This window comes from Nyctereutes procyonoides, unplaced genomic scaffold (assembly GCF_905146905.1).
Source record: "Nyctereutes procyonoides isolate TBG_1078 unplaced genomic scaffold, NYPRO_anot_genome, whole genome shotgun sequence".
Taxonomy (NCBI): Eukaryota; Metazoa; Chordata; class Mammalia; order Carnivora; family Canidae; genus Nyctereutes; species Nyctereutes procyonoides.
The window spans coordinates 40,598,875-40,623,046 of NW_026575120.1; the positions used below are offsets into that span (position 1 = coordinate 40,598,875).

General features: G+C 62.6%; 1 protein-coding gene across 1 annotated transcript in view; it reads left to right on the top strand.

Moving 5' to 3' along the window:
- Positions 1 to 24,172, top strand: part of LOC129516202 (adenylate cyclase type 1) — a 94,279-nt gene that overhangs the window by 38,425 nt on the left and 31,682 nt on the right. The window contains exons 5-11 of the mRNA XM_055335539.1: positions 6,155 to 6,282; positions 10,678 to 10,836; positions 11,210 to 11,351; positions 12,690 to 12,845; positions 20,353 to 20,547; positions 20,691 to 20,788; positions 21,588 to 21,672. Coding sequence (XP_055191514.1) covers positions 6,155 to 6,282; positions 10,678 to 10,836; positions 11,210 to 11,351; positions 12,690 to 12,845; positions 20,353 to 20,547; positions 20,691 to 20,788; positions 21,588 to 21,672 — 963 coding nt within the window. The remainder of the gene's footprint in view (positions 1 to 6,154; positions 6,283 to 10,677; positions 10,837 to 11,209; positions 11,352 to 12,689; positions 12,846 to 20,352; positions 20,548 to 20,690; positions 20,789 to 21,587; positions 21,673 to 24,172) is intronic.

Consider the following 24,172-nt stretch of genomic DNA (forward strand, 5'->3'; position numbering starts at 1 on the left):
GCCAGTCCGCGCAGTCCCCGCCGCACACTCAGGGGGAGCCTTCCTGGCCCCCAGACCCGCTGGATAGGGACGCGGGGAGCGTGTTGGTTGGGATTGTGAGGGAAGACGGGGCGGTGAGGACGCGGAGAGTCTGGCCCAAGCCGCAGGGCTGTGCTCCCCTTGGAGCCGCTGGAAGGTGACCGTGAGGACCGGTGAGGGTGAGGGTGTCCGTCTCCAGCACCCGGGGTTCCTCTGCGTGTGGCTGCGGAAGCCAGTCCGGGAGCCAGAGCTCGCTGCGGTGTGTGCCCACGTCCCTCCTCCTCCCGGGCTTCCCCTGGGCTCAGCAGGCAGCGCGAGGACTCAGTGGCGCCCTCGGGTCTCCTGGCGCCTTGGCTTCCTGGCCGGTGGACGTGAGGAGCCCCGGTGGCCTCATGCCCGGAGGTGGCCTCCTCCCCGAGCGTGCTGCGGGCCGGGAGTGTGCGCGACGGCCAGCTGTGTCCCTGGCTGAGCGGTGCCCTTTCCGCAGACGTGCTGTGCCCGCGCCGTCAGGCTTGCACGCGGGTGGGCTATGGGCACGCGGGGTTCGCCTGGAGTGTCCCGCGCAGGAGGGGCCTGCATGGGGCGGTGTGGTCAGGACTGGGCCCGGCTGTCCCGAGGGAGGAGGAGGCAGTGCAGGCGGTGTCCACCCTCGACGTGGGGGACCGTCTCCCCGGGCGAGCCTTGACGTGGTGGAGGCGTGTGCACGACGGCCAGGGGCGCGAACCGGCTGCAGAGCATGTGCACATGCAGCCACGAGCCGTCGGGGGTGGGCTGTGGGGACGAGGGCCCCAGGGCCGTGGGGTTCTTGCTGAGTTTTAATTTTCGGAGCTTCCTGCATTATGATGAGCCCGATTTAATTCTTCCTTAATGAGCAGGAAATAAACCCTTCCCTGAAACAGCAGGCGGTGTGTGGAACGCGGGCTCTGGGGTTTCCCGTGGGTGGAAGCCCGGCCGCACTCCCTCGCGGGCGGCCGTGGGGGCTCCGGTGCGTGGTCCCCCGGGGCTGCCCCGGTTCACGATCCCCCGTCCTTGCTGCGTGGTACTCGGGGGGCTGCTCTGGTGCACGGTCCCCAGTGCACCGCACCCTCACTGGGGTCCCAGTGAGGACCCCAGGCCCCTGGGGGGACTATGCACTGGGGCCAGCCTGGCCCCTGTCCCCACCCCCAGGGTCACTCGCCTGGTCGTCCCCGCCCCGCCTGCCTCTGGTTGCAGAGATGTAGCTTCGTTTCAGGAGGGGACGATCACTCCTCGTCCAGGGCAGCTCAGGGCTGTGGGGTGTGGGCCCCCGGGAAGGTGGGGGGCACCCGGCTCACCTGGGGGTGCCTGCATGCTTCTGGGGATGCGCTCAGAGAAGCTGCAGGGAGAGGTTCAGCCCTGCCCTCGGGGGCTGGGGAATGTGTCGTGTGGACTCACCTATGCATGATGGCAGGGAGGACACAGCGGCCCCACCTGACCCCTGTAGCCCCTCCGGCTGGCGGCTCCCCTCCCGGGTTCTAGACGTCACCGCACCTTGTGCTCACAGCCTGGCCCCAGCCCTTCCCTCGAGAATGACGAGGCCGCCGCGATGCCTTTGTCACCTGCCCAGTGGACCGCCAGCGTGGAAGCTCTGGGTCTCTCTGGGCCGCGGCACCTGCACGTCATGTCAGGCGTTCTGTCCTTGGCAGCCGTGTTCCAGGCGGGATACGTGTCTGGGTTTAATATACGTTGGGCGCTGGCGGATGGCACGGAGCTCGTGCCACTGGTCACGGCCCCGCAGACCCTGAAGAGGGCAGGGCACGGCGTGCGGGGCGCAGAGGGGGCTGGGCAGCGTGGTGGGGCTTTCTCGTGGTTTCCACAGAGGAAGGGCAAGGGGGGCGAGGGGCCTGACAGTTGGTAACACGGACCCTGGCTCCGGTGTCCCCTCCTCTGTGATCTGGCGGCCGGCCTGGGCGGCAGGGCGCGTAGAGCACGTGGGGTGGGGTGGGGGCTCCAGACCCTTGGGCTGCTGTGGACACAGCGGGACTGGTCGTCGCGGCCCCCGGATGTCTGTCAGGACACAGGCCTCGGGGCGGCTCCTGCCCGCCACCTGCCCTGAGCCCCCGGCCCCTGGGGCTGGGGCCCGGCCTGGTTCCTTCGTGCTGGGGAGCCTTCTTGGGTGCCGCCGGTCTCCCCGTTCCTCCCCTGGCGTGCCCTTGGCCGGCTCCCAGCTCGTTCAAGGCTCGCGGTTTCCGTGGTCCCCTGCGTGCGTGCGACCCACCTGCCGGCTGCTTCCCATGACGTCCGTCCCGTGGGGGGCCGTGGCAGCTGCCCCGAAAGCGGGGCGCTTGGTAATTCACTGCGGCGAACTTTTCCCATCATTGTTCCTGCACTTATTGGCTCGTGATTCTTTACATCGAAGAAGGTTCACACGTCAGCTGATTGGTGATCCTCAAAAACGGTGCCCGCTTGGCTTTTGTCACCGATGTGCTTTCCGACTGAGGAATGGGCGCCCGGAGCCGCCGTCTGGCCCCTCCGTCCCGGGCGGTCCTGGGATTGTGGGCGCCCGCTGTGCCTGGATGCATCCCCCCTGCTCTGGGGCCTCCCCGCGGGCGCCTCCCGCCTCCAGGGACGAGGCCGCCCCCAGCCCGTGTCCCCGGATGGCGAGACGCCCCCCCCCCCACCTCCGCACACAGATGCGGCAATTGCTTCCGTCCACGGGAACTGGTTTTCCAGCTCGTCCTCCGGCGTCTCAGGACGCAGGGGTGAGGCTGTGTTTTAGAAGAATAACGGCGCATCCTGTGTTTGTGTTGCTCTTTCCGACCACTGAGTCCCTCCGCTCCTTTGATTCTCCCCTGCACGTCCCTTCTCCCCGAGGCTGGAAGTCCCCACGCCGGCGACGTCCTTTCCCTCTTTCATGTCTCTGCGCATCGAAGGCTCAGAGGGACGTTGCCCGCTCGACACGTGCGACAGGACACCACGTGCGGTTTCGGGTTCCTCGAGGCCTTTCTTTGTTTTGTCCGCGGCTGACGTCCCACTGGACATGCAGTCGCAGCACCGGACGCGGTCGCCGTTCCGATGCCGTCACCCTCCCGACGCTGTCACCCTTAGGGCTTATTTCATTTTGGTTTTGCGTTTTGAGCATCGCTGCTTGCCGTTTGTTTATTTATTCATTCAGATTTTTAAAGATTGATTAGAGGGAGAGAACGTGAACACGGGCAAGGTGACGGGCAGAGGGAGAAGCAGAGTCCGTGCTGACCAGGGAGCCCCATATGGGGCTTGATCCCAGGACCCCGAGATCATGACCTAAGCTGAAGGCAGACGCTTCAGCTGAGCCTCCCAGGTGTCCCCCAATTGAGTTTTTTGAACTGTGTAAAGTATTTGCATGGCTTGGTTCCTTGGTGGAGACCCTGAGGCCTGTGCGTGGAGGGAGGGCCCACGGGGTCGGGCATCGTGCTGCCGTGGGCGGTCCCCTCGGTCCCGGTACCAGGAGCCGACGTGCACGATGACCGCCTGCTGCCCAGAGCCACACCGGGCGCGGGGCCGTCTCGGGCCTGCCTGGGCCTGCGGAGTCGGCGCTAGGCTGACGGCCTCTCTGCGGCCGGACAGACGTGGCTCCTGTGCGGTCCCCCCCCGGCGGGCAGAGGCTCTGGGACCACAGGACCCTCATCCTACCCGGGGCCGGCTCGCAAGGGCCGGGTGAAGGGAATTCTGTGCGGACGGTTCAGGAGGAGCGGAAGCCGCGGTGGATGGTGGTCGGCGCCTCCTCCCCGCGCACGCTGTGGCTGATGTCGTGGGTCCAGGCCCCGCGGCTGCCCGTTCGGCCGGGCGGCGGGTCAGAGCTTGTCCGTGAGGCCCCGCGTGCGGCCTTCCTGCCCGGATCCTCCTGCAGCCCCTCGGGCCTCGCTGGCCGCTGTGTCCCCAGCGTGGACATGTGGGCGGAGGTCTCAGAAACCGCTGTCCCGTCGTCATTGCAGGGGCCTGGCTCCAGCTCCCGGGCTGCCCCTCAGGGGGCTTGAGGTTGGAGCACGGCCCAGTCGGTGCGGCACCTCCTCTGTCTCGCGAGCTGGCGAACGGCAGCCGGGACGTTGGAGGTTAGAAGACGAGGCGAGGCGTTCGCTGCTTTGAGCCCGGTCTGCCGTGCGCTGTGCCCTGCCCTGCCCCGCGGCCGGGCAGCCGGGAGGGGCGGAGGCCGCGCGGCGGGACCTTCACCAAGGACACATCTGCCGCTGACAGCCTGTAATTAGGAGGCTGTGGCCTCCGGATGCTGCCTGCTCAGTGGCTTTGCCCTTCCTTGGAGGGCGGCGTGCGGGCGGCGTGCTCACTCCGGGGCTCCCCGTGGGCACCTCCCTGCCTTCCTGCGGCTTGCGCACACCTGGGGTCCAGAGACAGCCGGGGCACAGGGACGCCCTGCGGAGGTGCCGATGGGCACACATCACCCTTGAGGTACCGGGACCCGGGCCGGCTGCAGGAATAGTGCCGTCACCCCTGGGCTCCTCGGAGGTTGGGGTCTGCAGCCCCAGGCCGATCGCTGGGAGGACGTCCTGACGCCCAGGACACGGGCGAGGCTTGGCAGTGGCCCCTGGTGCCAATCCTGGGCCCCAGGCCTGGGGACGGGACGTTGGGAGAGGGCTCCCTGTCCTTGGCCTGCATGGGCGTCCTGGCCTGCCTGCCCACTGGGGACGATGGGGACGGTGGGGCGAGTGCTCCGGAAGAGCCCGGAGAGATCCCAGGGCTGCCTGCTGGCTGGAGGCCTGGCGAGCGTGGCTGAGGAGCGCGGGCCGGCTGACTCCCTGGGGCCCGGCCCTCGGCTCCCCCGGGGGGGTGTCTGCCTCCGGCCATCTGGCTCCCCAACACCAGCAGAGGACAGGCCGCCTCCGGCCCGACCTTCCCGTGGGACACCCGGGAGCTCCTTTCCGCAGGCAGGGAGGCCGGCGGGGTCCTAACAGGTGGCTGCCACGGTCCCCCGGAGGCTGAGTGGTCAGAACCGGACGTCCCTGCGGCCAGCTTGCAGTCCACGGGGGAGCCCAAGGGGGCCGGGCGGGTGCCCTGTCCTCTGACGTGGGGGTGGGTGGGGCTGCAGGAGGCGGGAGCTGCGGGCTCTCACGGTGAATTCTCAGGTCACCGTGTAGCACCGGAGAACACCCAGAGGGGTCTGTCCTTCTGGGCAGACGGAGGGCAGCATGAGCAGAAGCCGGGGGATGTGCTCTCAGAGGGGGCTGCAGACGCCCGTGGGCCCGGGGCGCCCGCGACACTCCCCGTGTGAACACAGCCACGCTTCTCGCTGCTTGTGTTCATTCTGGAAAAGGTCATTTTTCGTGAAGTTTGCGACTTCCGTTAACGTGTAGGGGGCTTGCCGTCCCCTCTGAACGAACGCGTGAATGGGTTTTGGAGAGCGTCTCCCTCGTATCTCGTGGTCACACCCGTGGACCTGAGCCACTGGCGGGAAGGAGTTTTGTGAGGCCGTCTGCTATTAGGGACGTAGAGGGGAGCTTTACGGAAGTGTCCGAGGATGGTCACAGCCGAGAGCGGCGGGTCAGCGTGTGACAGGTGCTAGTAGGTCTGCCCCCGGGCGACGGCGAGGTGGGCGCTGACCCTCTTACTGTTGCGAAGTGCCAGAGTGGCAGTTCTGAGATGACCCTGGGTGGCGAGGTCAGGGTGCAGGCCCTGGTGCGCCCCTTGCGGCTCGGGCCCCAGTGGGTGACTCTTCACAGCAGCCGCCCCACACATCCCGTGGAGGCCAGCCACGAGGACGCAGGTGTGCGCACCTGCCCTTCGGGGGCCGGTGTCGGGGGTGTCTGGCACGATGCACAGGGGCCAGCAGGTGACGGTCTGAGGTGGTGGTCAGGAGGGAAGCAGTGCTGGTCCCCCTGGAAGAGAGAGCTGGCTCCAGGCTGGGGCTGTGTGGGTGTGCCAGCTGGGCCGCAGGGCGGGCAGGGTGGGCCCCTGCGTGGGAACCGGCCTGAGTGCAGGTATAGGGCCGGGTGGGTGCCCCAGGGTGACCCTAACCACAGCCCTGGGGGCTGCTCACCTTCCTGAGGCTGCCCTGGCCTCCGAGGGGTCCCCTGCCTGTCGTGCTGCACACTCTGTGGTCTTTGGCACCTGGTGGTGAAAGTGCAGATGCCCAGGCCCCGGGCGGGTCACTAACCTGGGATTTGTCCTGTCGCCCCCCGCCCCCCAGGAGAACCACTGTCGCCGCATCAAGATCCTCGGCGACTGTTATTACTGTGTGTCCGGCCTCACCCAGCCCAAGACCGACCATGCCCACTGCTGCGTGGAGATGGGCCTGGACATGATCGATACCATCACGTGAGTGCCCCGCGGCGACCGTCCCCGCGGCGACCGCCCCCGCGCTGTCCCGTCCACTGTGCCGAGAGCCAGGCCGCATGCGAGGCGCGTGTGCCTCTGGGACCCCCTCCTCTGCATTTCCCTGGGACGGCATTTCTTCCTCCGTGGCCGTCCCGGGCGTTGTCGGGATGGCGTTAGGGGGGTGGGAAGAAATACACTTTGTCGTGTAGCCAGGCCGGGCATCCAGGGAGTCAGCCGGTTCCGCTTGAAGGAACTGCACGTGCTCGGCCTTGCGCGCCTCGGCGTCCAGGTGCCCCGTGCCGAGGGGCCTTCGAGGGAACAGGTGCGCGTCGCCTGGACACCGCGGGGCCGCCCGTGTCCACTTCTCAGCCAGCCTGTCTCGTCCCGTCAGGCGGCGGGATGAAGAGTTAGGGACCCTCGGTCGGGGTAGGGACGACGGGGGTCGGGAGGCTGCGCTGGTGGCTGGAGCACCCCCGTGCCCACGTCTCAGCAGCTCAGAGGGGTGGGTGCAGCCCCGCAGGACGGGCTTAATTCACAGGGACCGCTGTCAGCATCCACACTCGGAGCTGAGAAGTGGCAGCAGCAGCGTTGTCTAAGGAACAAGAAAGGGGAGAGAGAGAGAGAATGCAAACGAGGAGGCCCAAAGTGTGGACGGGTGTGGAGGTGGGGTGTCCAGGAGCCGGGCAGCGCCCTCGGGGACAGGGTGGGGGCCCTGCGGGCAGTGGGTCCCTGTGCCAGTGGTGGGGGTCTGCGCCCGCGCCAGGGTTGGGGGCGGGAGAGGCCCCGGTGAGGCCAGTGTGCATCCAGACACTGGAGCCTCTGCCCTCGAGGGGGAGCTGCCCTGGGGCAGGCGGGCAGGGCCAGGCAGGAAGCGCAGGTGCGTCTCCCAGAGGGTTCAGAGGCTCCCCCTCCGACGGCGACGGCGTCCTCTCGTGTCCCCGGCCACGTCCCAGCCATCAGAGCGCCGGGCGCCACGTGCCACGAATAGCCTGCGGTTCACATCGCGTCCTTTGTCAGCATGTGACGTACGCCCCGTCGCGCGTCACCCCTCGTGTCACAGCCCGTGCTGTCTTATGTGACGTCGCGTGGGGCTCACGTCCAGCAGCTCTCACGTCGCGGCCACATCAGTGTGGAGCACGGCCTGGGTCACGTCCTGTCTCGTTTTGGGACCTCCTGGGCCAAAGTGAGGTTGTGCAGGGGAGGTGCGGGGAGGCAGGTGTCCACTCCCCCGTCAGCCGGTCAGAGGTGCGTCCCCGGCAGGGCCTGGCCAGGCTGTCGCTGACGGCTCGTGCCGTTGATGTCCCTGAGGGGGGTGACGCCGGCCTCCCCTGCTGGGGCCTCCTGGAGGGACCTGGTGCCCCTGCCACCCCTCGGTCTCCTTGGGTGGAGAGGCGCCCAGAGGCGTGCTTGGGACACCTGGCTGCTCACGCGGGCTCTGGGCCTGCCCTGGTGCGCCCCACCTTCACCGCACTTGGGCGGCCTCGGAGGGATTTCTGTGACCGTCTCCTGGCTGCCCCAACCCGGAGGTCTGCGCCGCCCCTCGGGCGTGGCTGCTGCTGTGCCGTGTGGAGAGGTGGATCGGCCACCTGTCTGCCCCCTGCTCCGTTCACTCGGGGCGGTGGGGGCCCCTTGGCTCTGTCTCCTGTCCGCTGAGGCTGAGCTCCAGGCTCCCGACCCTGTCGGCCCTGAGACCCGGCCTTGGCCTCGGAGGCCGCCCACCCCGGGGCCAGTGGGCATCTTCCTTGGCCTCCAGGGGCTGCCGTCTGCGTCGGCTCCGGATTCCCAGAGGCTTCCACGGCCACCTGGGATTCCGGGGCCCGGTCTCTGTCTCCACAAACTGGGAGCGTGTGCTGGGCGCCGTCCCGGCTGTGGACGGGGGCGAGGGCCACCAGAGCCACAGCTCGGAGCCGGCCTCCTGCCCACGATGAGCCCCTCTTCCCTTCTCCGGGGGCCCCAGCGCAGGGCGCCGCCTGTGTGCGTCCGCCGCATGGTGGGCCTCACGCAGGGCCGGGCTCCTGGGGGGCCACTCCTGGCCTGCTGGTGGCCTCCCTCACCTGCCGCACCGCCCCCGTCTGACACAGAAACGTGCGCAAATGTGTGTATTTGTGTTTAGCCTGGAACTCTGCAAACGCGAAACTTGCCCAAGAAGAAGCGAGGAGCAGTGGCCAGGGCGGGTGTCTGGCCTCTGGCCGGGCTGCGGGCTGCTGTGCGTTGGGCCCGCGGCACCCGGGGAGGACAGCGGCTTCCTTCTGGGCAGGGCCTGTCAGTCTTCTCCCTGGGAGCCCCGAAGGCGCAGCATCCCCGAGGCCCCGCCGCGGCCTGGAGGGCTAGAGGAGCTGTGGGCGACCGGCAGGCAGGTGGTGCTTGCAGACGCCCCTCGCCAGGCCGGAGCGGTCGGCTCCAGCTGGGGGTCCTCAGCGCACGGGGGAGACCCAGAGCCGGGGGCTGGTTTGGGCCGGTTGTGGGATTCTTAGAGCATCTGCTGCAGACCCTGTGTGCGGTTCCAGGGTGCTCAGGGTCGGGGGATGCTGCTCCTTCCACCCCGAGGGTGTTGCCTCTCTGGCAGTACACCCAGGCGGGGTGCAAACGCGAGGGTCCCTGGACTTGTGAGCTCAGGACAGGCGTGTGAGGGGCTGGGGTGTTTGCTGCCCCTGCATGAACACGGTCACGGTGATGGACGGGCTCTCTCAAGGGCAGGTGCGTGCAGGCCCTGGCCGCCAGGGTTCTGAGCTCTCCTGAGGCTGGGGGCGGGGGGGGTGGTTTGGGGAGGACGTGTGTGTTCCTGGTGCAGCGGGTGGGGGCGGTCTTGTGCTCCACTCCATGGCAGGCACGTTCCCGTGGGAGTAACAGGCAGGATCGCTGGCACGCTCTGTGTTCAAGACCGCCCAGGGCACTGATGTGGAAGCGGAGGCCCAGGGCTCCCTCCTTGCGGGGTGGGCGCCGCTCCTGGGGTTGGGGGCTCTCCGGCCGGGCCGGCCCTGGTGCTCTGCTGGGTCCCCATCAGCCGGAGCCTCAGTGCCCCCATCCGCGGCTCCTCTGCCCCGGCCCCTGAGGCCGCAGAGCGTCGGGTCGCACAGCCACCAGCAAGCAGGAGCCGCTGTTGTGCCAGAGACGTTAGCCGGACGCGCTTTGCTTGGCTCTGGTGTTTGGGGTGTTGGGGGTTACGTCTCCGTGAGACCTTCCCTGATGCGCGTTTTACTGAGAAGTGAGTGTCCCGGTAACTGCATCTGTTGGCAGATGTTTGAGGCAGAGCTTTCCAGAGCAGGTGAGGGTGTGTGGGTTGTGGGATTTGGTTGGCGGCCGGCTGGGGTGCTGCCGGCCACACGTGGGTCCCCGCCTCCCCGTCCCTGGGCCCCTTCCTGGCTGCAGAGGCGGAAATGTTAAAAACGCTCCAGTAGACCGCGTCCTGCTTTTCTCATTCAGGTTTCTCTGTCTTCCTTTCTGTTTGCAAATCCAAAACAAAAAAACAAAACAATAAAAAAAAAAAACCCAACCCAAATTTTAACCTCGTTTTGTTTATCTTGGCGCCTCTCACTAGAGGTTGGGAAACGGGTGATAAAGTTAAAATTGAGAGAAAATACGTTCATCACGTATAAAAGTCAATAGGTATCGAGGACACATCCGTTCAGACTCCCAAGTAACCCGTGGTGGCGCGCGGACTTCTGGGCGTGCACCGGGGACCCCGGACCCGACGCGAAACACTGTGGTTCTGGGGGCTGGGCCCTTGGTGGGCACAAGGGGCGGTGACGGGCGCCCGGCCACGGCAGGCTGGGCCAAGGGGGACGCGGTCCTCACGGGCTGGGGGAGGGGGTTCCTGCAAGGGCAACCGGCACCCAGAGGCCCTGGCGATGGGCCCTGGGGGATGGGGGTGAGGGCCTGGGAGGGCGCCCTGGAGGCTGCGTCTCAGCTGGGCCAAGTCGCACTAGGAAGAAGGTGGGCGCACGTGAATCAACCGCAGTCTTGAAGCAGGAGGGAGGTTGGTCTCTGAGCTCACGGGCCACCTGCTCTGCTGGGCGGGTGGGGGTCTGCCCCGGGCTGGGCGCTGGTGGGGTTGGCTCCAGGGTGGCGGCCTGGTGGCCCTGCATGTCTGTGGTTTCCCTTGTGGCCGACTTGCTAACCACGGGGCCACCGTGGCCTGCGCCGTGGCTCGGCCTCCTGGTGTGGTTGGGCTTTGCCGCTCATGCGGAAGGCCCGTTGGACACACCTGCTGTGGGGGCACCTGTGGACAGACCAGGGCGGCAGAGGGGCTGGTCACCTGGCTCAGCGCTCCCTCTGGCACCTGACTGTGGCCGTGCATCCCAGAGCCGGGCGCGGACCCCATGCTCCCGCCTGTCCGGGCTCCCCTCACGGGTGTACACGAGGGCCCAGCTCATGCCCGTGACCTGTTTCTTGCAGGTCAGTGGCCGAGGCCACTGAGGTGGACCTGAACATGCGTGTGGGGCTGCACACCGGCAGGGTCCTCTGCGGGGTCCTCGGCCTGCGCAAGTGGCAGTACGACGTGTGGTCCAACGACGTGACCCTGGCCAACGTCATGGAGGCCGCCGGCCTGCCCGGGTGAGTCGAGGGGAGGCGATGCGCTCCGGGCCGAAGGACTGGGGCAGGTGCTTCTCGGAGCCACCTGGGAGGGGCCCGCGGGGGGCCCCCAGGACCCCCGGCCTCTGCAGGAGCCGCAGTGGACGGAGAGGAGGTCCGAGGCTCGGACCGCCTGGTGCTGTCGCTTCTCTCTGCTCGTCCCCTGCGCTCACCCGAGGAAGGGAGGCCCCGTGGCCTCACTGTCCGGAGGGCACGCCAGCTTCCTCCTGGCACTGCGTGTCCACGTGCCTGGGCTGCCCCTGACACGGGGAGCCTGAGTCCTGGACGCGTCCGCGGGGAGGGCCGCTTGCCGCCGCCTGCAGGCCCTGGGCATGGCGGGGCTGCTGTGTTGCAGGAAGGTCCACATCACGAAGACGACGCTGGCGTGTTTGAACGGTGACTACGAGGTGGAGCCGGGTCACGGGCACGAGAGGAACAGCTTCCTGAAAGCTCACAACATCGAAACGTTCTTCATCGTGCCGTCTCACCGGCGGAAGGTGGGCTCCGGGAGGGGAACGGGGCCCCCACTCGCCTGGTCCTGGGCCTGGGCCAGGCCTTCGGGGTGGACGAGCTCCTGGACCCCCAGGCGGAGCCCGGGGTCCTCTCGGGGGCGGGGCCACCCTGCAACCGCCCCCCCCCCCCACTGACCTTCCTGGGCCTCTACTCCTCTCCAGCATGCCAGGCCAGTGGTGGGGCTGCTGAGGGCTGAGGGAGCCGTGCACACGGGAGAGGCCCGTGACCCGCATAGGGGGCCCTCAAGGGCTGTGTGCCCAAGGAAACGGATTTGGGTGTGATTAAGGGGGCCTAGTTCTTCCCAGGCTCAGGCGAGGGTTTCAGGGCACAGAGGAGGGTCTCAGGGCACAGGCGAGGGGCTGGGGGCACAGGCAGGGGGTGCGGGACACAGGTTGGGGTCGGGGGCACAGGCAGGTGATGCGGGGCACAGGCGGGGGGCGAGGGGCACAGAAGCGGGGAGCAGGGGCACAGAAGGGGAGGCCACGGGGCACAGGTGGGGTCTGGGGGCACAGGACGGTGTCTCAGGGCACAGGCAGGGGTCGTGGGGCACAGGCAAGGGGTGGGGGCGCAGGCGACGGATGGGGGGCACAAACGAGGTGGGGGGCACAGGTGAGGGGCAGGGGGCACAGAAGGGGGGGCCGTGGGTCACAGGCGAGGTCAGGGAGCACAGGTGGGGGTTGCGGGGCACAGGCGGGGGACGCAGGGCTCAGGCGGGGGGCATGGGGCACAGGCAGGGTCTGGGGGCACAGGCGGGGTCGGGGTCACCCGCAGCCCCGGTGCTCCTTCAGGACATAAGCAGGTCGGCTGCGAGACAGAGCTTGAAGCTTCTCCGTCCTGCGTGTCCGTGGTTTGGGGCTGTGCAGGCCCTGTGACCTGGGGCCCATGGCCGAGGGGCTCCCTGAGCTCACTCCTGCAGCAGGGGCAGCCCTCGCGGGCCTGGAGGAGGGCCAGGCGAGGGGTCGCCCAGGACCCCAGCACAGCAGCAGTCACCCAGGCAGTTGGGGCCTGCGGGGCAGGGCCCCGGGGGTCTCTGGGCGCTGGTCCTCGGCCGGCTGCCGCCCCGCCCGCCAGCGACGTCCAGGCCTCCGGGGACCTCCCTGGCCGGGCCCCAAGCCCTGCACTGCTGCAGGCCCAGCTCTGGGGCCTCGCTCTGGGTCCAGAGGCCGCGGGAGGAGCCGAGAGCCGTGTGCGTGGAGCCGGCCCGCCGGTCCCGCTCGCCTGTTTGGCGTCTGTGTCCCCGTGAGGTCGTGCCCGGCCCGGGGGCAGCTCGGGGCCGCTCACGGGCCGCTCACGGGCTGTCCCCGGGCCGCCTCTCTGCACAGATATTCCCCGGGCTCATCCTGTCCGACATCAAGCCAGCCAAGAGGATGAAATTCAAGACCGTGTGCTACCTGCTGGTTCAGCTCATGCACTGCCGGAAGATGTTCAAGGCGGAGATCCCGTTCTCCAACGTCATGACGTGTGAGGATGACGACAAGGTAGGAGGGCCGCCCGCGCCGTCCTTTGTGCTTCCTGACCGTGTGGGTGCCGTCTGGGGCTGGGTGGCTTTCGTTTCCCTGTGAAAATCTTCCTGTCCTCTTGCATTTTTTTTTTTCCATTTGGCATTCCCCGTGCTTCTCGGTAAATTCGTGCTCAGACCCCCGCTGCCGTCTGGAGGTTCACGGTCCTCAGATGCTCTGTCGTGAGGTCTGGAGCCCCGGCCGCCGTCCCACAGACCCGCCCTCGGCCCCCTCCTGTCCGTGGCCTCCTGCCACGCACCTGCTTGCCTCTCCTCCGTGGCTAGATCGTCGAGTCCGCGGAAAGCGGCCTCCCCTGGGGTCCCCGCCTCATGACCTGGCTCCCGGGAGTTTCTGGTTTTCCCCTTGGGTTGGTCAGAGGCATCCTTGGGTTTTCTCCTCTTCTGCTGGGTTGGGGGACGGTGCCGCCCCGTGCGGGTCCCAGCATCTGCTTCAACCACATGGGCCTCCTGTCTGGGGGTGTGGGCGGAGACCCCAGCCCCTCCAGGGGCGACCCCGGTCCTCCGTGGGGGCAGGAAAAGCCTGGCGCGCTGCCCCTTCCCCTCCTTTGTCCTTGCGTCCTGGGCCACCCCAGCCCAGCGTGGCTCCGTCCACGACTGATTCCCGTTTCCCGACACCGTGCCGCCTGTCCCCCGCCGTCCTGGGTTTTGTGCAGTTACGAGGAATTCCATCCCTGTAGTTTTAGGGGCTTTTCAGGAAGAAGCCAGATTCTGCTGACTGGCACTCCCAGGGGTTTATGGCCTCTAAGGGTTTTTGTGGATTTGTCTCTGAGCTCACGTTTGTGAGAATTTTGCTGGGACGTGAATTCCATCGACACTGACCCCCTGCACCCCCCCATACCCGGGGGCTTCACGTGTGTGGCCGGTGGGTTTGGACATCCCAGGTGGGCAGGCATGTGCACGAGTGTTCCTGAGAGCGGGTCCCGTCGGTGCAAAGCCAGGTCTGAGAGCGTGGTCCTCACGTCCCCTCCCACGGGGGCAGGGTCTCCCATGTCGGTGTTTACTGGTGGGGTTTTGGGGGGAAGCTTCCTGCCCGTCTCGCTCAGGCCCTGCGTGGCTGCAGTTAGTGACAGGCTCCGCGAGCTCCCTGGGTGCATCTGCCACCTGCCCGGCCTGGGTTCCCACGTCCTGAGGGCCCCTGGCGGCTTCCCTTTCTTACCACGTCCTTGTGCCTCTGTAAGTGTGCCTGCGTGAGTGTCCACGCGTGTGCATGGCCGTGTGTGCACGAGAACGCATGCCTGTGCACGTGCGCGCCGGCCCTTCCCTCCCTCCCTGTCGTCTGATGTCGCTGCTGGATTCCTGCGCCTCCTGGGAGCACAGTGCCGCGTCCCTGAATCCTGGCCCAGCCCCTGACCCCTGAACCTCTGCAGTGTGGGATGCCTCCCAGGTGGGGCCGTGCGCACCTGCCGACCCTGGTCCTTTGTCTGTTTGCCGGGGACAGCGGGTCCTGGCCTCCCACCTTGGGGGTCGCCCCCGGGGTGGAGACGGGGCAGTGACAAGGCCGGTGGTTCCGAAGGGCGGGGGACAGGCACCGAGGCCGGGCCAGCATGCCAGCTGGGCAGCTGGGGAGGTGGCTGTCGGGTGACCCTGCCGGGCAGGCCCTTCTGCCCACGGGCACTGTCCCCACTGCCCCCCAGGGCCTGTGTCCCTGTTGAGATGGGATCTCTCACTGGCCCTGTGTCCCGTCGTCCATGTGCAGGCCTGAGTCCTGCGCAGGCGCCCTCGTGTGTGGCCAGGGCTGGCTCTCTCAGGTTTTCTGGACGAATGGTTGTAGCTCTGACTTTGGCGCCTCTTTTCCACACTGTGTTATTATTATTATTATTATTACTACTACTACTACTATTACTACTATTTTTATTATTAGGTTTATTTATTTATTCATGAGAAACACAATGAGAGAGACAGAGACACAGGCAGAGGGAGAAGCAGGCTCCATGCAGGAGCCCGATGCAGGACTCAATCCCACGACCCTGGGGTCACTGCCCTGAGCTGAAGGCAGATGCTCAACCGCTGAGCCCCCCAAATGCATGTCACACGTGTGTGTGCTCAGGGCCGCTGTGAGTCAGCGTGGGCGTCGTGCTGTTGGACAAACCCAGCGGTCGTGGGGGCTTGACCAGGAGAGAGGTTAGCTTTCTTACGCTTAAAGTGAACCCAGAGAGCAGGCAGGTGGGGGCCCACGTGGCAGCTTCGCGATCATCTTGAGCCAGACCCGTGACCTGTTCCGGCCGGCCTGCCTGCTGTCATCGCCACGTGGCCCCGCAGGGATGCTGGGGCTCCGGTCATTGCGTCCTCGTTTCAGCCGGCGGGAAGGACGCAGAGCAGGCAAGTCCATGTCGGCCCCCAAGCTGGCTCTCCTGCCCGCACAGCCCTGTTCCCCCCACGTCCCCGCAAGGCCCGGTGGCGAGCAGAGCGGGTCGGGTCACCTCTCCTGCCCGGGGTCAGCCGGCCCAGCCCGGCCTCCCGACTTCCGCAAGGGCCTCTTGCTCCCGGCGGCTCTGCCTCACTTGGGTCTCTGCGTGGACTCAGGTGCTTCCCGCTGGCAGCACGCCGTGCCCCCCCTCGTTGTGGGTCGCAGACTGGGAAGCTGGAGCAGAGAGGTCAGGGGCGCCCTCGGGGCTGCACGGCTGGCCCGCACCCAGGGCTCTGCACCCAGGCCTCGAGCCTGGCCTCTGGCAGGTCAAGAAACAGGCCCAGGCGGCCAGAGTGTGCACCAAAATGGGCACGTTTCCTTGTGACCTTGGCTCTGACTTGTTTTCCGAGGAAACACGATTGTTGTGGAAAGTCCAGGGAAGTACGACAAAGAGGGAAAGCGTGGCCTCGCCGCGGGGCAGGGGAGCGGGGGCGCAGCGGAGGTCCTGCCCTCGAAGGAGCCGTCCCGGGAGGAGCACGGACGCGCTCGCTGCTGGTCGCTGTGGGAGCAACCTGCCCAGCAGGGGTCGTGGGTGACGGCTCTGTCCCATCCCGTCCCACATTCTCGCCGCATTCCGGAGGGGGGCGGTGATGCACCACCCTGGCCGCATGCACGTCCGCGGCGGCGCCACGCAGTGTGCACACTGGGGCCCCCGGCGGGCTCCCCGAGGTCGCAGCTCCCCAGGACGCGTGCACCCGAGCTAGTGACGGGCGCCGCTGGGTGGTGCGTGTGGCTGTGCCCCGGGGCGTCCTGGCGGCCACACTCGGGGCCCGGAACGTTCCCTCACGCCACGATCCCCCTTCTGCTGTGCCACACGCCGCCCCTCCCAGCCCCCGGGCCCCCCCACGGACGGCTCTCCGTGCTGACCTCTGCACTGAGGACATCGTGGACGTGGACCCCGGGATGCGCCCCGTGACCCTGGCTCCTCCTCACTCGGGACGGAGCCCCGGGTCCCCCGTGCCCCCGTGGCCGGCTGGCATTCCGGGGGCGGGCGGGCCACCGTTTGCGGGACCCGTTGAAGGACGTTTAGCTTGTTCCCGACCGTGACTGTTAAAAATAAAACCGCAACATTCGCTCGCGTTCTCTTTCGTGGGGACGTAAATGCTTATTACCGGGGACAGATGCCCAGCTGTGCTGCGGATGGGTCTTGTTTTTGGTTTTTTTTTAAGAAACCGCCAAACTGTTTCCGGAAAGACCGTCCCATACCACGTTCCCGGCAGCCACGTGTGCAAGACGCAGCTTCTCTGCGTCCAGCCAGCTTTGTGCGGTCTCTGCTTTTAGAAAATTTTGGCTGTTCTAACACCTGTTTAGTGACTTGCGTTTATTGGCATCTCCCAGGTGGCCCGTCATGCCAGCCACCTTTTCAAGTGCTTGTTTTCTGTCCATATATTTTCTCTTCTTTGTTGGCAAAATGCCTGTCTGCTTTGTAATTCGAGTGTTTTTTTAATTTTTTTAATTTTTTATTTTTTTGGTACTGTTGACTCTTCAGAGTTCTCGATGAATCCTGGATCTGATTCTACTGTCACACGTGTGGCTTGTCTTTCCGTCACGTTCACAGTGTCTTTCCCAGGACAGAAGTTTCAGATTTCAAAGATGTCCGATTTACTGATATTTTTTTCCTTTCTGGACTGTGTTTCTGGTGTTCTCAGAATTTTTTATGGTGCATTTTGAGTTAATCTTTTATATATACATAGATTTTATCACATTTTAAAATTTAAGTTAGATTTGCCAACATATAGCATAACACCCAGTGCTCATCCCGTCAAGTGCCCCCCTCGGTGCCCGTCACCCATTCACCCCCACCCCCGCCCACCTCCCTTCCTTCCACTCCTTGTTCGTTTCCCAGAGTTAGAGGTCGCTTGTGGTTTGTCTCCCTTTCTGATATTTCCCACACATCTTCTCTCCTTTCCCTTTATTCCCTTTCACTATTATTCATATTCCCCAAATGAATGAGACCATATAATGTTTGTGCTTCTCCGATTGACTTACTTCACTCAGCATAATACCCTCCAGGTCCATCCACGTTGAAGCAAATGGTGGGTATTTGTCGTTTCTAATGGCTGAGGAATATTCCACTGTACACATAAACCACATCTTCTTTATCCATTCATCTGTCGACGGACACCGAGGCTCCTTCCACAGTTTGGCTATTGTGGACATTGCTGCTAGAAACATCGGGGTGCAGGTGTCCCGGCGTTTCATTGCATCTGAATCTTTGGGGTAAATCCCCAACAGTGCAATTGCTGGGTCGTAGGGCAGGTCTATTTTTAACTCTTTGAGGAACCTCCACACAGTTTTCCAGAGTGGCTGCACCAGGTCACATTCCCACCAACAGTGCAAGAGGGTTCCCTTTTCTCCGCATCCTCTCCAACATTTGTGGTTTCCTGCCTTGTTAATGTTCCCCATTCTCACTGGTGTGAGGTGGGATCTCATTGTGGTTTTGATTTGTATTTCCCTGATGGCAAGTGATGCGGAGCATTTTCTCATGTGCATGTTGGCCATGTCTATGTCTTCCTCTGTGAGATTTCTCTTCATGTCTTTTGCCCATTTCAGGATTGGATTGTTTGTTTCTTGGGTGTTGGGTTTGATAAGTTCTTTTTATAACTGTGAGGTTTAGGTCGAGATTTCCTTTTTTTGCACAGGGATGACCAGTTGGTCCAGCCCCCTTTATTGACAAGACTATCCTCTTCCATTGAATTACTTTTGCATTTAGTCAAAAATCATTGACCATACTGGTGTGAGGCTGTTTCTGGACTCTCTATTCTGTAGATCTCTGTGCCTCTCCTGTCACCAGCGCTGTACTGCTCCGACCGGGGTAGCTACACAATCAGTCTTAACCTTGGGTTGAGTGATTTTGAGAAAAACGAGCTATTCTCATCCCCTTCCCTTTCCATTTATAGTTAAGATAAGCCTGTCTATCTATGAAAAAATTCCTGTTAGGATTTTGATAAGAATTACCTTAAACCCATGCACCGCGGGGCACCTGGGTGGCTCATTGGTTGAGCATCTCTCTTCGGCTTAGGCCCTGACCCGGGGTTCTGGGATCGAGTCCCACATTGGGCTCCCTGCATGAAGCCTGCTTGTCCCTCTGCCTGGGTCTCTGCCTCTTTCTCTGTCTCTCATGAATAAGCAAATAATTTTTTTTTTTAAAGAACCTGTGCACATCAATATGAGGAGAATCGACAGCTTTACTGTGTCATGTCTTCTCATCGATGAGCACGTGTGTCCCTCTGTTCACTGAAATCTTTGATTTCTTTCATCAGTATCATATAGTCTTCAGCATACAAGTTGTTTTTTTTTTAAATTTTTATTTATTTATTTATGATAGTCACAGAGAGAGAGAGAGAGAGAGAGAGAGAGAGGCAGAGACACAGGCAGAGGGAGAAGCAGGCTCCATGCACCGGAGCCCGACGTGGGATTCGATCCCGGGTCTCCAGGATCGCGCCCTGGGCCAAAGGCAGGCGCCAAACCGCTGCGCCACCCAGGGATCCCCAGCATACAAGTTGTGTACGTGTTAGATTTGTAGCTAGTACTTCGTTTTTCTCCATGAGTACATATGGCACTGAATTTTAACTTTGGTCTTCACGTGCTGATTATTAGTTTAAGAAATACACGTTTTTTTAGAGAGAGAGAATGAGAGTGCACAAGCAGGGGGAGGAGCAGAGGGAGAAGGAGAAGCTCGAGCAGATTACCTGCTGAGCAGGGGGCCCAATGTGAGGCTTCATCCCAGGACCCCGAGATCATGCCCAGAGCCGAAACCAAGACTCAGACGCCCAACTGACTGAGCCACCCAGGTGCCCCAAGAAATACCTTTTTTATGTTCATCTTGTATCCAGTGACCTTATGGAATTCATTTGTTCTAGAGTTGTTTCCTCCCCTACATAGAATTTTCTGTGTACACCATTGTGGCATCTGCAAAGGGCCAGTTTTCTGATGTTCTTTTTTTTTTTTCTTTTTCTTGCCCTATTGCAATGGCCGGGGTTGCTGAAAGCACTCCATCTTTTACCAGCAAGTACGACGGTAGCTGTCAGTGTTCTGTGGATCTTCATCAAGTTGGAGAACTTCCCCTCCCTCCCTAGTTTTCTGATCTTGCTTATCAAGAATGAGTGTTGAATTTTGTCAGATTCAGCTGTCAAATTTTTCTGTGTCAATTGACACAACCATGGGATTTTTTTTCTGTGGTGTGTTGCATCGATGTGCAGATGTGTAAAAGGATCTGCATCTCTGTTCATGGTCATGGTGCATGCTTCTGTTCTTAGGCTGCCGAATTCTCTTTGCTGTTTTGTTAAGGATTGTAGCATCGGTATTGAAAGAGCTGGCCTGTAGTGTTCCTGTTTCTGTCTTGTCTCGGTCTGACTTTGGCATCAGGATGATTCCGAGTTTATAAAGTGAGTTGGAAGGTGTTACCTTTTCTGTTTTCTGGAAGAGATGATGCAGAATTGGTGTTTATCCTTATTTAAATGTTGAGTAAAATTCTCCAGTGAAGCCACCTGGAGCTGGAGATTCATTTTTCGGGAACTTTACAGTTATGAGTTGAATTTCTTTAGTAAATTACAGGGCTAATCTCATAACCTTTCATGTTAGGTGAGTTCTGGTAGCGTGTGTGTTCCGAGTCGTTCATTGATCTGAGTCGTCAAATTAAGGTGTGTAACTGTTCACAGTATTTCCTTATTACCTTTTTGACGTCAGCATAGTATGGTAGAATTGTTTCATCCCCAGGTTTGTTAGTCTCTCTCTCTTTTTTTCTTTGTCATGCCTGCTGGAGATTTGTCAATTTTATTGATATTTTTTAAGAACCAACTTCTGTTTTCTTGCTCTGTGCTGGGTTCCGCCCGCATCCACACGGAGTGCCACATGAACATCGCATGCCCGTATTTGCAGACGCAGGCGTCTCAGGGCCAATGATGCACTAAGTCACCTGGGATCTCAGGTGGTGGAGGCACGACCGCATCTCGGCCCCGCACCTGCCCCCCAAGACAGCAGGCTGAGGGGAGTGGAAGAGCTTTTTCTTCAATGAGCGGAGGATTTGACATTTATTTTTTTCCCTCCATGGCGGCAGCGGAGGGCATTGAGAACCGCATCGGAGAAACTCAGAAACCGCTCATCGTTCTCTGCGAACGTCGTCTACACCACGCCGGGCACGCGCGTCAACAGGTACATCGGCCGCCTCCTGGAAGCGCGCCAGATGGAGCTGGAGATGGCAGACCTGGACTTCTTCACCCTGAAGTACAAGCAGGCTGAGCGCGAGCGCAAGGTAGGTGGCAGGGGCCCCCCCGGGAGCCACTCCCCCCACCCGTCTCCAGGCGGCGTGGTCCCCGGGTCTCGGGTGCCCCTGCGGGGACCTTGCGTGTGTCCTGGCAGCTGCAGCCACTGATGGGCGGTCTCCGTGTCCCCCAGTACCACCAGCTCCAGGACGAGTATTTCACCAGTGCCGTTGTGCTGGCGCTCATCCTCACCGCCCTGTTCGGCCTCGTCTACCTTCTCATCATCCCGCAGTAAGTGTGACGGGCCTGGCCGTCGGGGCAGGAGGGCGCCGGAGGTCCTTCCTCGTCTGCTCGTTGCCACCGTGGTCCCTGGCACCGGGACCGCACGAGCCACAGCCTGTTGTCCCCTGGTTGCAGTCAGGCCGTCAGGCAGGCCCTGGTGGCACACGTGTGGGACGCTCACGCTCAGGTTCTCGTGTGTCATTTACACAGTTCTAAGACACAAGATATTTTCAGCGCCTTTCCATCCGCCCAACGTGTACCCTTGACTTCAGGACAGATTTCGAGGGACGTTGATTTCTAGGTGCGCGTCATCTTCAGATATGTTAAAGTGAGAAATAGTGGCCTCTGGAAAGGAAGAGAAACGTAGTAATTTGGTAATAATCAGTTACCCAAAGTCAAAGTGAGTTTGGCAGTGTTTGCTTTCAGGAGGAAAGTCCACTTTCCTTCCAGAGGGGCCAGTTTCTTAGACCCCCTGGTGGAGTGGCTCTCCTTTGGTTTCCAGAGTTTCCAGAAAGCACAGGAAGCTGCTCCGTCCCCAGATGCTGTAAACACGGCGACCACCTGATGGCCCCGTGTGGGGATCAAGCTTTTTCTAGAAAATCTGCTCCCAGATGACTTAGCCCAGGAGGGCAGTGCCCAGCGGCAGGTCCTCCATGAAGGAGGACCTCTCCGTGGGCCCCGCTGGTTAGGAGTTGGGGGGAAGACAGAAAGGGACTTGGTGGAGAGGTCGGGGGTTGGAATCGCGGGCACTTGTCAGGCACAGCTTGCTTGGCCCCAGCCCGCAGTGACCCTGCATCTTCTGTTCTAGGAACGTGGTTGTCCTCTTGCTCCTGGTGTTCTGCATCTGCTTCCTGGTGGCCTGCGTCCTGTACCTGCACATCACTCGGGTCCAGGTGCGTGTATGTGCGTATGTCCAGACCTGCCATCGCCTGGGTCCAGGTGCATGTGTGCATGTGTCCTGTACCTACACATCACTCAGGTCCAGATGTGTGTGTGTGTGTGTGTGTGTGTGCGCGCGCGTGTGTGTGTGTGTACTGTACCTGTACATCACCTGGGTCCAGGAGTGTGGGTGCGTGTATCCTGTACCTGCATATCACCTGGATCCAGGTAGTTATGTGTGCATGTGTCCTGTACCTGCATATCACTGAGGTCCAGGAGTGTGTGTGCATGTGTCCTGCGCCTGCACATCACCTGGGTCCAGGTGCTTGTTGTGTGTCTCCCTGACCTGCAATCCACGTGGCCCAGGTGTCTGTGTGCCTGTGTCCTGTACCTGCACATTACCTGGGTCCAGGTGCCTGTTGTACTTCTCCCTGACCTATGATCCATGTGGTCCAGATGTGTGTGCATGTGTGTCCTGTACATCACCTGGGTCCAGCTACTTATGTGTGCATGTGTCCTGTACCCGCACATCGCCTGGTCCAGATACTCATGTATGCGTGTGTCCTATACCTGGACATCACTCAGGTCCAGGAGTGTGTGGCATATGTCCCGTACCTGTGCATGACCTAGATCCAGGTGTATGTGCGTGTGTGTGCCTTACACCCTGCTTGGGACAGGTACACGTGTGTCTTGCATCTGTATATCACCTGGGCAGGTATGTGTATTTGCCTGTGTCCTTTACCTGCGCATCACCTGGGCAGGTACATGTGTGGCCTCTGCTTGTCCTCTTGACAGGACGGGTGGGGCGGTGGAGAGTAGCAGGAGCTCCCTAAGCCCTGTCATGTGCTGGATCCTGCTCGGAGTTCCAGGAGCGCCCCTGGGACACCGGGCAGGTGGTCTGTAGTGATGGGATGAGGGCCGTGGGGTGTTCTGAGTGGAGAGTCCCTCAGGGCAGGGGACCAGCGATCCATCATACGCCTGCGTGGTGGACGGGACACCTGCACCGTGGAGGGTTCTCTGTTGGCTTTGCTGCTGTGAGCTTTGGGGTGGGGGCTGGGCTGGCTCCATGGGTGGCTGTGCTCCTGGGAGAGCCCTCGGTCCCAGCCCCGCCGTGGCCCCCTGTCCGTGACTTCATGCACCCCATTACCCCGCTTCACCCCATGGCCATGTCCTGCCGACTCAGGATTCTCTTTGTGTAATTGTTGGAAACAGCAACTTTTTGAAAAACTAAATTCGCTTTTATCCACTTAACTTCTTTGTTATTCGTAGGTAACTTCTTATTTTTTTTTGATTGAAAAGATGTTATTTATTTAAACCAATTTCCAGTTGTTTGGTCTTCATAGGGTGACACGTGGTTTGGAAACTGCCATTTTCAGCTTTAAATAAGATGGTGTTTTCACGTAGTTTTCGGGGAGAATGTGACAGGTGGAGCTGACTCGATGGCCCGCCACCCCCTCCCGGGGAGCCGGGAGCCGGGTGCTGTGACAGACACATCCCTCCTGGCAGAGGTGGCTCAGCTGAAGTGTGTGGAATTCGGAGTCTTGTGTCCGTTGGTGCTTCTGCGCTAGCTCTGAGTGTCCCCCCCGGGGTGTGGCCCAGAGATGAGATGGTGGGGAGGGGTGGCGGCCAGCAGGTGGGGCCTGGCCTCAGTGGAGGGAGGTACGGGTGGGCGAAGCTGTGCATGTGGGTGAGCCGGGGTCCATGGTAGCAGGGCCTCCGTGGGAAAGCCTGAGTCAGCTGGGCACGGGCTTTCCTCTGGGACAGGGCAGGCGGCCACAGGCAGGGCATCGGGCTGCTGGGCCAGCTCTGTGGCCCCCTGGGACCTCCATCCCAGGCTCCCGCATTGCTGGGGGCTGCTGGCACTGGGGCCTCCGTGCCTCCACGTCCCTGTCTGTGATGCAGGTCGGAATTGAGTTGATACGCACCAGTAGCGGGAGCCTGGCACACAAGGGGAGAAGCTGCAGGACAAAGGGACAGGGTCAGTGGGGCCAGGAGGAGGCCAGGAGGAGGCCAGGAGGTGGGGATGGGGAGGGGGGACCTGCAGTGCCGTGGGCCAGCAGAGAGCGGGCGTGAGGGTGCAGGGTGAGAGCTAGGAGGGGCCTGCGCTGGACCAGGTGGCCACGAGTGCCAGTGGGAGCGGGACAGCCGGCCCTGGGTGGGGGGCGGTGGGGCCAGGGTGGCCACTGGGCAGGAAGGGACTGTCCGCGAGCCTCTCCAGGTTCGGGTACGCTTTGCTGTGAGGGCGCTTGCTGGGGGCTGGGCAGCGCCGTGTTGTGAGCAGAAGGGGTGGACGCTGCCTTGTCCAGCACAGAGGCTTGCACAGGCCCTGCCCCGGCGACAGCTCGTCCTGGGCCGTAAGCTCCAGGCGCCCGTGTAAAGCAGGCTGCGGCGAGCCCAGGGAGGCGGCCACGGAGGCCACGGCTGCCTGTCTCACACACCCTCGGCCACAGGCTCAGGCCCGGGTCACCAGCACCGCGTGCCTAGGTCGGTGCGTGGGGTCCTGGCCACGGCAGC